This window comes from Amaranthus tricolor, chromosome 17 (assembly GCF_026212465.1).
Source record: "Amaranthus tricolor cultivar Red isolate AtriRed21 chromosome 17, ASM2621246v1, whole genome shotgun sequence".
Lineage (NCBI taxonomy): Eukaryota > Viridiplantae > Streptophyta > Magnoliopsida > Caryophyllales > Amaranthaceae > Amaranthus > Amaranthus tricolor.
This window is the reverse complement of record NC_080063.1, coordinates 14,588,410-14,604,667: the sequence shown is the minus strand read 5'-3', so window position 1 is coordinate 14,604,667 and position 16,258 is coordinate 14,588,410. Positions and strand designations below refer to the sequence as shown.

Sequence of the window (16,258 nt, the reverse complement as noted above, 5' to 3'; positions counted from 1 at the left end):
TCTTATCACTGCTTCCATATGTGGAGTTTGTGGTAAGTGCATGAATCGACTAACAACCCCAACTGCATATGATATGTCTGGTCTAGTGTGAGATAGATAGATCAATTTGCCCACCAGTTTCCGATACTTCTCCTTGTCAGTTGGTTCTCCTCCAGGTCTCTTCTGCAGTCTATGATTAGCAACAATTGGTGTTTCTGCTGGTTTGCAGTTAAGCATGCCTACTTCTGCTAACAGATCTAAGACATATTTCTTTTGATTGATGAAGATTCTCTTCTTAGATTGCAAAACTTCTATACCAAGGAAGTACTTTAAGTTCCCCAAATCCTTCATCTCGAACTCCATGAATAGTTTTCTTTTGAGCTCTTTTATCTCCCTTTCATTGTTCCCGGTTATTACCATATTATCTACATAAATGATAAGACATGTGATCTGACCACCGCCCTTCTTTAGGAATAGAGTATGGTCGGAATGGCTTTGTTCATACCCAAATTTCTTCATTGCTGAGGTGAACTTCCCAAACCAAGCTCTTAGAGACTGTTTCAAGCCATACAACGCCTTTTTAAGTTTACATTAAAAAACCTGGCGGAGCATGCATATACACTTCCTCTTCGATCTCGCCATGCAGGAAAGCGTTCTTTACATCGAACTGGTAGAGAGGCCAATCTTTATTTGCAACTATGGAGAATATGACCCTGATGGTATCTATTTTGGCAACCGGAGAGAAGGTTTCAGAGTAATCAATCCTGTAAGTTTGTGTATATCCCTTTGCCACAAGACGAGCTTTGTATCTCTCAATGGTTCCATCTGCATGATACTTTATTGTAAAAACCCATTTGCATCCTAGTGGTTTCTTTCCTTTAGGTAGCATACACTTTTTCCATGTGCTATTTTTCTTTAAAGCTGAGATCTCATCTACCATTGCCTCTTTCTACCTCGGATTTTGGAGAGCTTCTTCAGTATTCTTAGGCAGGGAGCTTGAGTATAGTCTGGTCTGGAATGCCACAACTATTTGTGCCAAGTTACTTACCTCTCGGTTGATAGGATACCGAGATCTCTGTGATTCGAACTCTAGATCATACCTTCTTGAAGGAATACCCCTTTTGCTTCTTGGAGGTAATTGATATCTGCAGGGTGAATCAACAATACCAGATCTGTCATCATTAGTTTCATGTTCAGTTAATACCTCTTGAGGCTCACAGACAACCTCTTGATCATGAGATGCTTCAGACAAGGTAGAAAGGGTCTGAGGAGAAAGTAAAACTATGTTTTCCGTAGCAATGTCTGTGGGATTACCTACTTGCTCTTTGGGGTTCAAATCATCAGTTACATAATATGTAAGCCAGCTCAAGTCATCACATGTAGTCTCCCCTGAGGACGAAGCTGGGAGTAAAAATAGGAATGTTCAAAGAAGTCACAATCCATTGTGGTATACATCTTATTCTGAGTTGGATCAAAGCAGCGGTATCCCTTCTGATTAGTACCATAGCCCACAAAGATACACTTAACAGCCCGGGGTTCAAGTTTGGTTCGAGCAAGTTTGGATAGATGGACATACACAACACACCCAAAAACCCGAGGGGGTAAAGAGTGGAAAGATGGGATAGTAGTGTGAGTACGAAGGACTTCCAGGGGGATTCAGAAGTTAAGAATTTTGGAGGGTAGTCGATTGGTGAGATAGGTAGCAGAGGCAATGGCTTCAGGCCAAAAATAAGGTGGGACATGGGCTTCAAACATAAGGGCTCGACTTATTTCAAGAAGAGTACGATTTTTCCTTTCAGCTATGCCATTTTGTTGGGGTGTGTGGGGACAAGAAGTTTGGTGAAGGAGACCATGGGTGGTAAAGAAATTTTTCATGTGTTAGTTCATGTATTCCCCCCATTATCAGATCGAAGTATTTTAGGCTTAGCATTAAATTGTGTGACAATCATATTATAGAACTTGACAAAGACATCAAATACCTCAGATTTGTGTTTCAAGAAATATATCCAACACATTCTAGTACAATCATCAATAAATGAAACAAAATACGAGTAGCTGTGTTTTCTAAACTCAAGAGCAGGTCCCTAAACATCAGAATGTATCAAAACAAACGGTTCACGACTATGATTAAAACTAGGAGAATAAGAATGTTTGTGACTTTTTTGCAAGAACACATGCTTCACAGTCCAAGACTACAGTACTTTTAGCTAATGACGGAAAAAGACGTTTCAGATACCCCAAAGATGGATGACCTAAACGTCGATGCCAGGTCCATAACTGATGATTAGGGAACCCATGAGCAAGCAAAGTGTGACCCGTTTGAATCGCCTCGTCCACATAGTACAAGCCGTCTCGTTCAGTACCACGACCAATAATCCTCCCTGTCTGGGCATCCTGCACAACACAACCAGAATAAGACATAAGCACAGTACAATTTAATTCCCGAGTCAACTGGCAAATTGATAATAATTTATGAGATAGACTAGGAATTAAAAGGCAATTTTTAATTTTGAGAGACGGAGAAATGGTAATGAGCCCAGATTGATCAACACTCACACACTCCCCATTGGCTGTTTGGATATAGGTTCGGGTTTTCGGGTTAGTGAGTAGAAGGTCGCAGGGGTCAAAAGTCATGGTATCAGTGGCCCAATCAAATATCCATTGGGAGGAAGCACTTGGTTTACATAAGAGGCCTAATTTATGTGGGTTACATGGGTTGTTGGGCTTTGTGGGTTTATAAATGGGCCGGGGAGTGTTTGAGATATTAGTGTTTTTGGGTTGTGGTATATATAAGCAGGTTTGGGAGTGTTTTGTTGTGGACTTTGGGTCTTTCTGGGTCCTTTCTAGATCTTTCCCTTCTCCTCTCTCTTCTGGGTCGTTTCCTTTTCTTTGTGCTGTTTCACCTTCGACACCATTGTTGTCTTCTCTTGCTTCTGTACAGTGGGTTGGTGTGCTGGGAATGGGTGGTAAGCCGGTGACCAAGTGAGCCTTGCCGCCGGTCTTGTTCAACTAGGCCTTGGTGATGGCTTTACGTTGTCGGTGCTCCTCCCACCACTCCGGGTAGCCTTTTAACTTGAAACAGCCATCCTTTGTGTGATGGCTTCCTCCATAGTAGCTACACTTAAGGTGAGTTTTGTCTTCCTTGTCACGACGGTATGATGTTTCTGACCGGTATTGTTTAACGGCCAACCCACTCCCAATTTCTGAGGGATGTTTTCCCGATGATGAAGCGTGGATCATAATTCCTCGCCTTGAGATTTCACGTCTGATTGTGGCATATGCAATTTCAACCGTTGGAAGAGGGTCTTGATTTAATAGATCCATCTTTTCTTTGTCAAATGTATCATTGATTCCGGCCAGAAATTGAAACAATCGTTGTTTTTGAATAAAGGTATTGAAGATTGTGATATCTTCAGCATGTATCATGGGATTTGGTTGTCTTCGATCTATCTCCTTCCAAATCGTAGTCAATTTTCCATAAAAAACCTCTAATGGGTCTCTATCTTGCTTTATGCTGCTGGCTTGAGAACTCAGATCAAAGATTTGGAGTTCATCCCTTTCACTGTTCAATAGGGTTTTGATCCCTTTCCATAGATCCCTTGCAATAGTATAATCTAAGAACTAGTTTATGAGGTCTGTGTCATGTTTGAAATAATCCATGATAGAACTATTGAATCCTTCTGCTTCCATGTCTGATAATTAGGGTCTGTGATGTTAGGAGGTTCGTTTATGATGTGGCTGAGACGTCCACTGCATTCTAAGGCTATTAGCATCATTTTGCACCAGGTTATGTAGTTCTGGTAATTTAATTTTTCGGCCAATTTTAATTCTGATGGTATGGTTTCTAGGGTTGTGTTTGGTTTGTTCAGTTGCTGAAACAGTTTAAACATATGTTCCATCTGTTCCATGATTATGAGTTGTCTTGGGTCAGTTTCTGCCATAGTTTGAGGTGAGTTTAAGGTAAATGATGATAACCAAAGATGTTGTCGGTCCCGAAAAACACCTATAGCTCTGATACCATGAAGATTAAGGGAAGCTGAGATTTTGGGGTTTTAATGAATACTAGTTTGTATTGATTTTCATTATAATTACAATGCTAATATATACAAACTCTTATGAACTAATTAGGGAAATACAAGACTTGGACAATCAGAAATTCCCTAAATATATTAAGCTAATTTAAGTAATCAAATATTTACTGAATAATATCCCCAAATCAAATAATATATTTCCACACAAGGATATTCAACAAGCCTTGACATAGATAAATGGGATATTCAACACAAGCCCCGATATAAATAATGAAATAAGGTAATGAGGGTAAATTTTATAGCTCAAATATTTGATGATAATAGACATGTGATGTGTGAGAAATATAAGTGAGGACTTTTAAGTAGGTACAAGTATAGACAAGTATATGTGGAGCTAAAATTTAACGAAAAAAAAGATAAAGATAGAAATCATAACTAAGGGATAGAACAACAAACGATAGGAGTACACTCACTTATATAAATTTCAAAAAATGAATTGTATGGTTGAAATTAAAAGAGAGTTAAAATGAATAAATGAAATTAAAAAAAAGTGGTGAGTCATTATCTATAAATAGAAATGATGCAAAATGAGTGGAACAATCAAAATATCAAATGATGCTAAATGAATGAAACATAGGTAGTAATTTGATAGGTGGGAAAATTCTAAGATCAATTTGATCTTTGACTATAAAATCACACCTATAACAATTGAAGACGAATTTCTTGAAATAGAGTCACTTAGTATGGCAAAATAAGCAAGGAAATAAAAATTTCAAATGAATGCTCTTATATTTCCGTAAACCGAAAAAAAATCATTACCCTTGATAATTGATGGCTTGTTAAAGCACCTCAATAGCACATCATTTTCCCAACCTACTAGATTGTTTCATGTGTAGCAACCTAGTCAAGCAGTCACAATTCTCGTCACTTGCCAACATTCACCATTTGAATCAAAACTAGAGGTGTTCACCAGGTTGGGGTAGCGAGTTTGATTGTGCCTTGTAAAATAAAAATAAATTGAAATTGAATCTTGCTTTAAAATCCAACCCGATCCGACCGAACCATTTTTATTTAGAATTATAGTTAATCTTATAAAATGAGATTGTTTTTGTCAACATTATTTAATTTTCATATCGAGATCCTTAATGTGGACGCTATTAAAGGGGAACTTCTTTCATTGATATAACATGACATCTATAAATATGTGTATTTGCTTGTTGCTTTCATTTTGTTGATTATTTAGGAACAATTTTGTTTTTGGTTGGTTTTCGAATTATCAGATCTTTTATTCGTTAATATAGCATTCACACTAAACACTTTCTAGCAAATATATATTTGAAGTATACTTTGTGTTTGCGAATAAAGCATGAGATCTCACAATGACAGTAACAACTTAGAAAACTTTTTTTAAACCAATATATTAGTAGAGTCACAATTTAGAACATACTTTTTAAACCTTTTTAAACCCAATTTTTTTTGAGCCATTTATAAAACCCCTCTTCAATCCAACTCTCCTTAAAAATACAAAATACATTTTCAACCTAATCCATTTTCAATCAAATCCTTACTAAGCATTTAATATGCCAAATTAAAACTGAAAACAGACCCAAGCCCCAACCATTAAACACCTCTAATCAAAACCCATATAACATCATACCAAATTCACTTAATCATTCACTAGATCAAGGTTTATGAGACACAACATCACAAATTACTGTTTTAGTTTTCTAGATTTATTGCAATAAAAAAATTTACGAATTTAATTTAATTTTAATCATGTTTAGTGGTATAGAAGTAATAGAAGTAATACATTATTCGCACAAATAACCATTTCTAGATTTGCTCTGAAATTTGATGACCCTGCCTCTGTACTGCCGTTGTCCACTCAAACAAAAAGTAGAAGTTTCAACCTAACGTGGCTCTACAATAGCCCAGAATTCTTGATGGTATTTTTTTTAGTGGCTTTTTTTCTTTATTAAAAAAAATTTATATGTATTTCTTTCGCGCAATTTTAGTATGTCTAATCTGAAGAGATATTAAATTAATACTCCTTCTAATTCTTTTAAGTTGTTTCATTTAATTTTGACACACTATCCAATATACTTATTCACTTTTAAATATTTCTAACTGTGCATAATTTTTATAAAAATTTTATATTAATAAAATATATATTGAGACGAATCAAATAAAATTCTACTTGACTATATTTTGACGTCTAAATTAAAAATAAAAATATAAATTAAGAGTAATAATATAAAAAAACAAAATGAAACAAATTACAAGAATTGGAGAGAGCAAGTGTTTTTAGTAGACATGTACAATAATTGAAAAATACTTTATATTAATTTGATGCATGTTAAAATAGTATTGATTAAATCTATACAAAACTTTTACCTTTTTTTGATAGATGACAGTAAGTTGAAGTTGTTGGTTGAAACTATTGACTAGCTTAACTAGTTGAACATATTGATAAGTCAGCTATTTAAGATGTTTATTAAAAGTTATTTGTAGATGGTGGTTTATTTGTTGTTTATTTAAAGGACTCCTATATGTTTGGGGTAAAATTCGACCACTTCTCTCTAGTCCTCCCTGTGAAGAGAATACGGGTATGGATTGTCCGTCAGTCATCTTCCCTCACCCAAACCCTGCATCCAAACAAGACATTGGATATGATGATGATGATGGTAAGATAAGATATAAGACAAAACACCAAAAGACAATAAAAAAAGTTATTTACAAATTAAAAATAAATAAATTTTTATTTTGGCTTACAAATTAACATTTCAATAAACTTAAAAGTTATTTACGTGATAATAATTTTGACTATTTAATTAAACAAAAAGCCAACCGAAAAAATAAATAAATAAAATTTAAATGCCAAGCAACCCAAAATAAATTTAATGTTTTTATTTTTTTTCAATCTTCTCTGTTTGGTTAGATAAGCATATCAAAGGTTGAAAATGTTATTCTATAGTACTCCTATTATATTTGATGGGTGCTTCTAGCTCTATCCAAACAGCAGGACCCACAAAAGCTCAGCACTTTTTCCTCTTTCCTCTTTCCTCTTTCTTTAGGAATTTGGACAAAAGTTTCTATCTTTTTTTTCTATCAGAAGAAATCCCTAAACCAGCAAAAACAGCATCCTTTTATTTCTCTCTCTATAATTTGTTCTGTTTATAGCTCTTTCTGTTGCTCTATTACTATTGATTCCTTGTTTGTTTTCTGCTGATTTCCCCCCAGAAAGTGCCAACTGAGATTAATCTTTTTCCCTGTTGGGGGTTAGTTTCCTTAGGTCGGTTGAGCAGGAAACTTGCTTGTTTCCAAAGAAGATATCATTTTCAAAGAAACTGTCTTTGAATCTGTCAAATAGCTGAGGTACTTCTTGCTTATAAGGTCTTGTTTGGATTGATTCTATTCTAGTCTAATTTCTTCGCAAGTTTAATTCTTTTTCCTTTTTCACTTCAGAGGTGGATTTGAAGTTTGGTGAGCTTAATTTTTAATGGGTTGTTTGTGATTAGTTGATTAGTGGCATATTATAGGGATTTTGGTATTTGGGTATTTTGAAAGTTGTATACTTTGTGCTAGATTTAAGGGTTTTGATTGAAAGGGGGTTTTGTAATTCAATGGGATAATTTGTTTCTTGAGAAAGATTGTGAATTGGATTTGAAGATCATTCAAGAATTGGGTCAAAGAAAATGAAGAGAGTAAAAGATGATGATAAGATTATGGGTCCTATGTTTCCAAGGTTACATGTGAATGATACAGGAAAAGGAGGTCCTAGAGCACCTCCTAGGAATAAGATGGCTCTCTATGAACAACTTAGTATACCATCACAGCGGTACAATTCCGGTTCAAAGCCTCTTAACCATAATAATAGCAATCATAGTGCCACTCCTTCTACCTCAACATTGCAGGTATGGTTCTCAAATTTCAAAGTTATTTAATTGGTGATAGTTTGCTTCAATGTTGGATTGTTGTGTTTGAATTAATTGCTTTTTTGATGTAATACCATTCATTGTTTTATTTAGGATTCATCTAGTTTGAGTCAAGTATTATGCCTAAGATTGGAATGTAATTGTGGGGATTGGGTAGAGGGTTGGGGGGTGGGGTTGGGTGGGGTGATGTCTTCTCTCTCCCTAACTATGTTTCTCCCATGGAGCTGTGGACATAAAATGATAGTAAAGCTGGCAAAGATGGCATGTGTTTCATTTAATTTTTTTAAGGCTAATTAAGGGTTGCATAGAAGATGCTAACAATATATTTGGATGCCATTTTTGGAAGGGAAGGGAAGGGAAGGGAAGGGAAGGGAAGGGGAGGGGAGGGGAGGTGTGTTTCTCCTTCCAAATCTTTCCAAAGTTGGAAGGATTTTGCTTCAAAATGTGGAGTTTGTCTTCCAATTCTCTTTTCTCTATTCCCCTATTGGTATCCAAGTGAGGGAAATGTAATCCTTCATTTTCCTCCGTTTCCTCCTCTTCCTATCCAAATATAGTTTAAAAGTTGGAACTTTGTGCATTAACAGAAGATGTATGATTTTGTCATAACTCCCAATTAGTGCTACATCAGGATATGTATTTAAGGCCTATACTCCGCCTGTAGGAACTCATATCCAAAACCCTATTGATTAATGTCAATGGATCACTTGTAAAAGGCTCTAGTGTCATCTCTAGCTTATCCATCTATGAGGATTTTCCTTTTTTATGAAGTATTCTGGCAATAAAAACTGATCTATAAATAACATTACATACTTAATTGTGGCTAATGTATTGCTGATTTTTGTAGCAATTAGCAATCAGCTTGCTATTTTGATGTTTTCATATGTGGCTAAAAACATTAGTTTGTAAGTAATGGATTATTGTTTTCGGAGGTTGATGTTTCCTGTTCGACAACTCTTCAAGTTATTTTTTCTTTTGACTTTATACAACCTTGTAGGGAATTCACATCAGTCCAGACTCCCGATGTCTTTCAGTCTCCTTTTAGTAGCAAACGAGTCTCAATAAATCATCCAAGTATAACTTGAACTTATTAGCTGTGAGTATCAGTTGTTAACTGAATGCTCCAGCTCCACCGTACTACTGACATACGAGTAAAGTATTGAATATATCTTATAGACTTCAGATCTCATTGTTGTGACCTATGAGTTAAAGCTTTGTTCGTAACTCAAGAAACTTTGGTGAATTGGCTTGTTTAGGAGAGATGGTCGAAGTATTGAGTAGAGAAGATTCATGATGATTTGAAGTAAAGTATTGAAAATTGGCAGTTATATTGTTGAAATAATATTAACCTCCTGTGGTCTTCTCCCAATAGTTGTTCATTACATGGCTGGTTTTTTCGTTTGTTGCCCTTCTCTGTGCATTATTGGTGAAGCAATTTACTTCCAAACTTCATAAATTTACGTACTTTTGCGCCCATCCCTTCCTTTCTAACAAGTAATGAGTGAATCACATCTATTTTACAGCGTTTGTTATTAGGAGAACAATTAAATGAGATTTACAAGTTGTTTGTGTAAGTTATCGAATATGAAATTGCACTGTTTTCAATAGTATTTGTAATTTGATGTCTTCTTCAACTTTATGTTGTGTTTTTGTTCCTTGTTGGTGCATAGACTTCATTGACATTATTTATAAATCGGGTCTTATTGAAAATAAGAAACTGCAGGGTGCAGCCCATGAACGAAATATGTACTTCCCTCTTTATCGACAACCTTCAACCTCGTCTTATGATGAGGTGCAAGTAAGCCGCCCTGAGTCTGCGGATATGAGTAATCAAATGCCACTTGGGGAGAATCAAAAACAGCCACCGGAAGACGATGATTTTATGGTCCCTATTTTTTCTCAACAAGAGACGATGCCATGTAATGGGAAAAATCAGCCTAGTATGCACGAAGAAAGACGCAATGATCTAGGTTCATCAAATTCAGCAGCGCTTCAAAGGGCGGGTGGAAAAGAAACTGGCACGGGCAATACTGGAGACTTCATCTCAAAGCAGCAACTAAAAAATCCGGGGAAAAGAAGTTCAAGAGTGTCCGATGCTTCTACAAGATACTCGTATGATGTATTCATGAGGGAGAAGGATGACAGACCTTGGAGAAAAGATACTTGTACTCAAAGTAGATATCAGGACAAGTACATGATGAGCAGTTTAGAGAACACGGGCGCCATCTTGCGACCGGAGCATGACGACGATTTATCTGCTATGGATGCTACAAATGGTGTAGCTGTTTTAAAGCGACCATTGGATTACTCTCTTGAACAAACCTCTTTGAGGCTGAGTGATAATCCTCGTGTAGGATGTCGCTATGTGGGAGATGATAAAACTGACGATGATCTGCAGAGGTTAGAGAAATATCAATCTCCGGAGAAAGGAAACATGGATCAAATGGATAATGTCTCTGAAACCTCCATGGTGGATACTGTATCTGGATTCGACATAACTCCTGATAATGTTGTTCGGATGATAGGTCGCAAGCATTTCTGGAAAGCTAGAACTGCTATTGCCAAGTAAGTATTTTAGTTGACTAGTGTAAGAATTTTTATAAGCAAGCATAAAATTTATTGTTGGACAAATAACCCACCTATGATCTCTCTTCGAAAAATTAGAGAGGTTAACGAATATATAAACTTGATGAGCTGCTCCTCCTATCACCAATTGGTTTTAGAATGGAACCTCATTAGACTTGTTTGCAGTCAACTCTCATGAAAAATTTAACAGTAATCTTTAATCTGCTTATTATTTTGTAGGATGCCTATATTTAAAATATATTGTGTTAGCTCTTTGGAACCTTAGCACTTCGGTCTTGTTTGATGTATAGGTGTATCAAGACTTTGAAGATCATGTGTATTTATGTATGTGAAGTTGCATATTGTTTTTGCAATCAAGGTTTAGTTGGAAACAACCTCTTCATTTTTACAAGGGTAAGGTTGCATATATTTGGCCCCTTGCCTAGATAGGAGCCAATTGGTGACATTGAGGTCATGGAATGTTTTTGTTGTAGTTTAGCCTGTTGCTATGTTATGGTTTTTTGAGTTCTGTTGTTGATGGATCAAACCTGAGAGACACAAAAAGCTGACTGATGAGCGGTGTCAAATATTCTGTTTACGGATTTATGTTTATGAATTTTCACAATTTATATTCTTCCTGTGGTAAATAGAAATATTTTCAATCAAGGAAGTTTTCTGCCTTAGGTTTTGCTTAATTTTTATTGTTGAAAGTTCTGCTCAGATGTTGGAATTTTCGGATATATGCTAACTTCTGGGACTGTGGTGAATATTGACTATAAGCAGACTTGGGAAATTTGCTTTTAAGGGAGGGAATATTTGACGCTGTGGAGAATATCGGTCCCCCCATTGTATGGTTGACGAATGTCCTTTAATTCCAGCGGTGGAACATAAAACAATTTTCAAATGCATTTGGTGGCAGGCAGGTCTTGAGACTGTGGATCATGCATGATTTATTGTCTTTTGCCTCTGCCTTTGGTGAACGTATTCTGTGTATTTCCTTGATATTGCTTTGTAAATCATTATGCTTAGGTAAGTTCTCTCCATGTAGTTGGTGCTAAAGGGTGTGAAATTAAAAGAAAAAAATAGGCCATAGGGTGGTGATACATATATTTTAATTCACAATCATGATGCTGTAACACCCTGGAATTTGCGGTTTTGGTTTCGTATAAGGGTCGGAAACTCAGGGGTGTTACCGATGCAATTTTTGTTTTTACGTTACCAATGGGGATCATTGTTAGGCCTTACCCACGGGGTACCCGTGGGCTCAGGCCCACGGACTCATGGGTAATGAGCCTTAGACTTGCATACACACTTGATGAGGTTCACTCTTTCCAAAAACCATATGGTATTAAGAGGATTACCCACCAAGCATAATATGCAAGTCACAACCCACTATTGTTGTAGTAATGTGAGATCTTCCTCACATGTGAGTATTTCCAACAATCATATGTTCCCCAACATCCTTTTGTGATGCTATCAGAGAGGATACAGGTAGTGCTAAAAAGTTTAATACTTTCTAATTTACTTCAAAGCGCGTAATTTTGTCACTCTAACCATACAAGATAAGTGTAATATCAGAGTATTGTATTGATATTGATATTTTGGTGAATCTCTGGCTTTATGTTTTCTATTTTTCAAGGTACAAATGTATGAGATTTGTTGAAATACTCCTATTTGTAACAAAGATTCTGAATTTTATTTATGACTGCATAGAAGCTAGTGCATTTATACATTACAAACCATGGGGGTGTTTGGCAAAAAAACTTATAGGCAATTTTAGCTTATTTTGATAAAAATATAGGGGTCAAACCATCAAATGCTAGTGTTTGATAAATTAGCTGGTTGAAATAACTTAATGTTGTGAATAAGATGTTTTTGTACAAGCTGCTCATAGCAGCAGATTCTGAATCAGTTTGTCAAACTGGTTAAATCAACCACTAAATCAGCTATCAGTCCTTTGCCAAACACCCCCTATATTTTTTAAAGTTTGCATTATTTATGAACTTTCACTCTCAAATCTTAACTTAGTGATTTTGTTTTCTTACGCATTACAGCCATCAAAGAGTAATTGCTGTTCAAATGTTCGAATTGCACAGATTAATAAAGGTACTTACAACACATTCTTACCTACGTGTAATGCCACAATTGTTCCGTGTTTAAATCTTGTAACATTTGAAATCTATTGTAGGTGCAAAAACTTATTGCGGAGTCCCCAGAATTGCTACTGGGTAGTGCTTTTGTTGGTAAATCTTCTTTGAATGGGTCGACTTTAGAGAAATATTCTTCCGAGTATGCACCAAAAGCTCTCGGCCATAAGAGTGCGCCGAAGGATGGTTGCCAAAAGATAACTGATAAGGTGGAAGGTACGGCCGAAAATGCAGTGACTAAGTCACCTCCGATTCCACCACAACATGCTATTCAAGCTGCGCTCTACCGGCCTTCCTCAGTCAATACAAATCCGTCTTTTCCGCCTGTCAAAATGGATCCAAAAATGAACCCGTGGGGCTTCCACCAACCAGGTCCACATCAATGGTTGATGCCCGTAATGTCCCCCTCTGAAGGTCTTGTATACAAGCCATATCCTGCACCTCCTGTATATATGGGCCCCATGTGTGGAGATTATGGTCCTGTCGGCCCAACGCCAGTTATGAATCCGGCTTATGGAATGCCAAATCCACACTATCCAGGCATAGTAATGCCACCGGGAATGCATTATGGTGGACAGGGCTATTTTCCTCCATATGGAATGCCTATGCCTATAATGAGCCCAAGTGTATCAGGTTCAACTGTGGAGCAACTGAATCCATTTTCGGCCCCAAATGCATTTGGTCAGACGGGTCAGCCCGCGGGTACTAGTGTCAAATTTGGCAGCATGAAACATCAAGGCTCATTGAATATGCCTAGTCAAAACAACGGAACAAAAGCACCTGCAGCGAGATCTCAGCCCCCAAAAGAACGTGAGCTGCAAGGAAGCACAGCGAGTAGCCCGAGTCAGAGAACTCAGGAAACGGGCACTGCTCAGCTCATGGAAGGGAGAGATACCCTTTCTCTTTTCCCTGCAGCGCCTACCGAACAAATCTCCACGGGCTTTCCAACCGAAAATCCAACTAGGGTTATTAAGGTTGTTCCACATAAGCCCGGATCTACAAGGGAATCAGCAGCCCGTATTTTCCAGTCGATACAAGAAGAAAGAAGGCATTTCGAGTATAATTAACTCACCAAACCGGGATTGATGATTCTCGACTAATTTAATCATCTTAATTTGTGAGTTCGACTTAACTGTTTTTTTTGTATAACAATACATGTAAAATTCTTGTATGTTGTATCCTCTGATCTTGATATGGGATTACTCGTGTAGATATGTATTACTTTGAAATAGTTCCTTGGAAATTCTGTTTCCGTTTCAGATTTCGATGTATTACTCAGTAATTCATGCATAAGATGCGATACAGTTTCTCGAGACATTATGGTTTCGATTTATCGTTGAAGGCTAGAAATCTCTTGAAGCTTAGACCAGGTATGTTATGTGTGTACTTTCCCATTTTCCTTACGGAGTTGCATAAAGCGAAGCTCGTGGTACGATCCATTTGAATTCTGTTTTGTGATAGAAGTTCAGCGACGTTTCATTATACATGTTTCGCGACGCTCGTCTTCCTCCATTGATGGGCAGAATTAAGGCCAAGAAGAAGACATGAACACTTGGGGATTCTTCTTCAAGTCATGGTAAATATGACAAATCTAACCCAATTGTGCAAACTGTATTAGTTGATAACTTTGTAGTAGCTGTTACTCCTGATGGCTGAAGGGCTCTCTTGGATACTTTTTTTTAGATATGGGGCTGGGTTGGACTCAAGTAAAAATGGGCCAATGGGCCGAGTTGGATATGACTTAACGGCCCGTTTGGTAGGTGGTATTAAACGGTGGTAATGGTAATGAAAATTAGTGTAATTTTGGTTGAAAAATCTTTTGGTTACCTTAATGGCCATACTTGTTCAACTTCAAGCATCTCATTTTCTTCATAAAATTTATTCCAATGCATTTCCATTGAGAGAGAGAGGTGATATTAGGAGATAATGGAAATTTATAAATAAAAAACTTTTTTGTGATCAAAGTTTCATCATCATGGGAATAACATGGAACTTTTGATGAAACTTTACACTATAAACATTCCCATTATCACTATTTAATCCCACTATCCAAACGGGCCGTAAAATATATAAATCATATTGTGAGGTCTTATTGGTCTCGACTAGCCGGTGGTGGCTCTTTAAGGTCTGTGTGGGTGAGCAAATATTATATAAACATAATTTAATTTGAAAGGTGAAATGAAACGAGAATTGTTGATTTGGTGTTTCGAAAACCTGGAAACAAAATATGATCCAATAAAAGCTATAGGCTATAATGCTGAAAAAAATGAAATTTTGAAATCTTTAAGTCAAAAGATTAAAAAAATAAATTAAATAATTCAACTTTCAAATTTATTCCAAAAGCAAGCGTGAAATTTTCAAATTTGAGATTTGGGGTTGTTCGCAGTTAGTAACTGCGAACAGGTCAAAAAAGACAAAATAATTGTTCGCAGTTAGTAACTGCAAACAGCTATTTGACCTATTTTGACCTGTTCGCAGTTAGTAACTGTGAACAGCATGCTCCACAAAAACAGGTCATACTAGTTGTTCGCAGTTACTAACTGCGAATAAATATTTTATCTTTTTTGACCTGTTCGCAGTTACTAACTGCAAACAGCCCCAAACCTCAGGTTTGGGAATTTCACGCTTACTTTTGGAATAAGTTTGAAAGTTGGATTATTTGGTTCATTTTTTTGATTTTTTGACTTAAAGATTTCAAATTTTCGAAAAAAATACAATGATCATAGATTAGAAATGTTTAATAGCCCATAACACTAAATAGTAGCATATGGATTTTTTGTTTCGAGGTTATCTCACCAAAAAATACCTCTCACAGGAATAGTTGTACTTATTATTATAATGGGCGAAAGATACTTATCAACCTGTAAAGACATGCACGTTGAGACATGCAAGCTAGGAGTCTCTATGAAGTGGACGTTATAATTTTTAATTTTTTTGTGATTTTATGGATAAAACTAATAACATTGTCAATTATACTCTATATAAATTACTAACATATTCAATAATTTAAAATTACTATCATATAAGTTGTAACCAACATTATCATTTATCGAATGTTGAGTAGATATTTTTGACCGAGAATTATTGGGCATTACTTCGAGAAATTCTTAATAGTGGGCCAACAATTTGAGAAAATTTTCACAAAATTAATGATACATATCAAATTTACGTAGTCATAGTGATGTTTAAATGTGCATGCTCTAACCCTGTTAGGGTAAGACTTTATACTTAGGGGGTACTATCCTAGTTGACAGGGACTATGTATCGTGTGGACAAGTCTATAAGCAATGGGGGTTGTAACTTGCACACTCAATAAATCAATAATCAAGATTCAACATTTATGATCGCTTTGATGGGTATTAATGCTAAATGCAGCGAATTAAGAATTTTTATCAGAAAAAGTCGTATTTACAATTCAATGTAAACAAGACTTGATTTTCGCACTAATTAGTGTTATTACTTATTATCAGCCAATTCTGATTTTAAAGTTGGTCTTAAATCTTAATGCACGCATGCTACAATACACTTTGTTTGGATAGAAGTATTTCGAAGGAAAAAAAAGGAAAAGAAGTGAATTCAAATGAGAAAATTTTATTTTGTTTGG

General features: G+C 36.2%; 1 protein-coding gene across 3 annotated transcripts; it reads left to right on the top strand.

Moving 5' to 3' along the window:
* The first annotated feature begins 7,018 nt into the window (after window positions 1–7,018).
* On the top strand, window positions 7,019–13,913 carry LOC130803968 (protein EARLY FLOWERING 3). 3 transcript variants are annotated; one of them, XM_057668218.1, is made up of 5 exons: window positions 7,019–7,385; window positions 7,476–7,924; window positions 9,666–10,507; window positions 12,562–12,613; window positions 12,696–13,913. In XM_057668218.1, exons 2-5 carry the CDS (start codon window positions 7,706–7,708, stop codon window positions 13,719–13,721), a joined length of 2,139 nt encoding a protein of 712 aa, XP_057524201.1. In that variant the 5' UTR covers window positions 7,019–7,385; window positions 7,476–7,705; the 3' UTR covers window positions 13,722–13,913. The 3 variants fall into 3 exon arrangements, with proteins under 3 accessions (XP_057524201.1, XP_057524200.1, XP_057524199.1); XM_057668217.1 differs by having other exon boundaries at window positions 9,657–10,507; XM_057668216.1 differs by having other exon boundaries at window positions 7,019–7,924; window positions 9,657–10,507.
* Window positions 13,914–16,258: the final 2,345 nt, after the last annotated feature.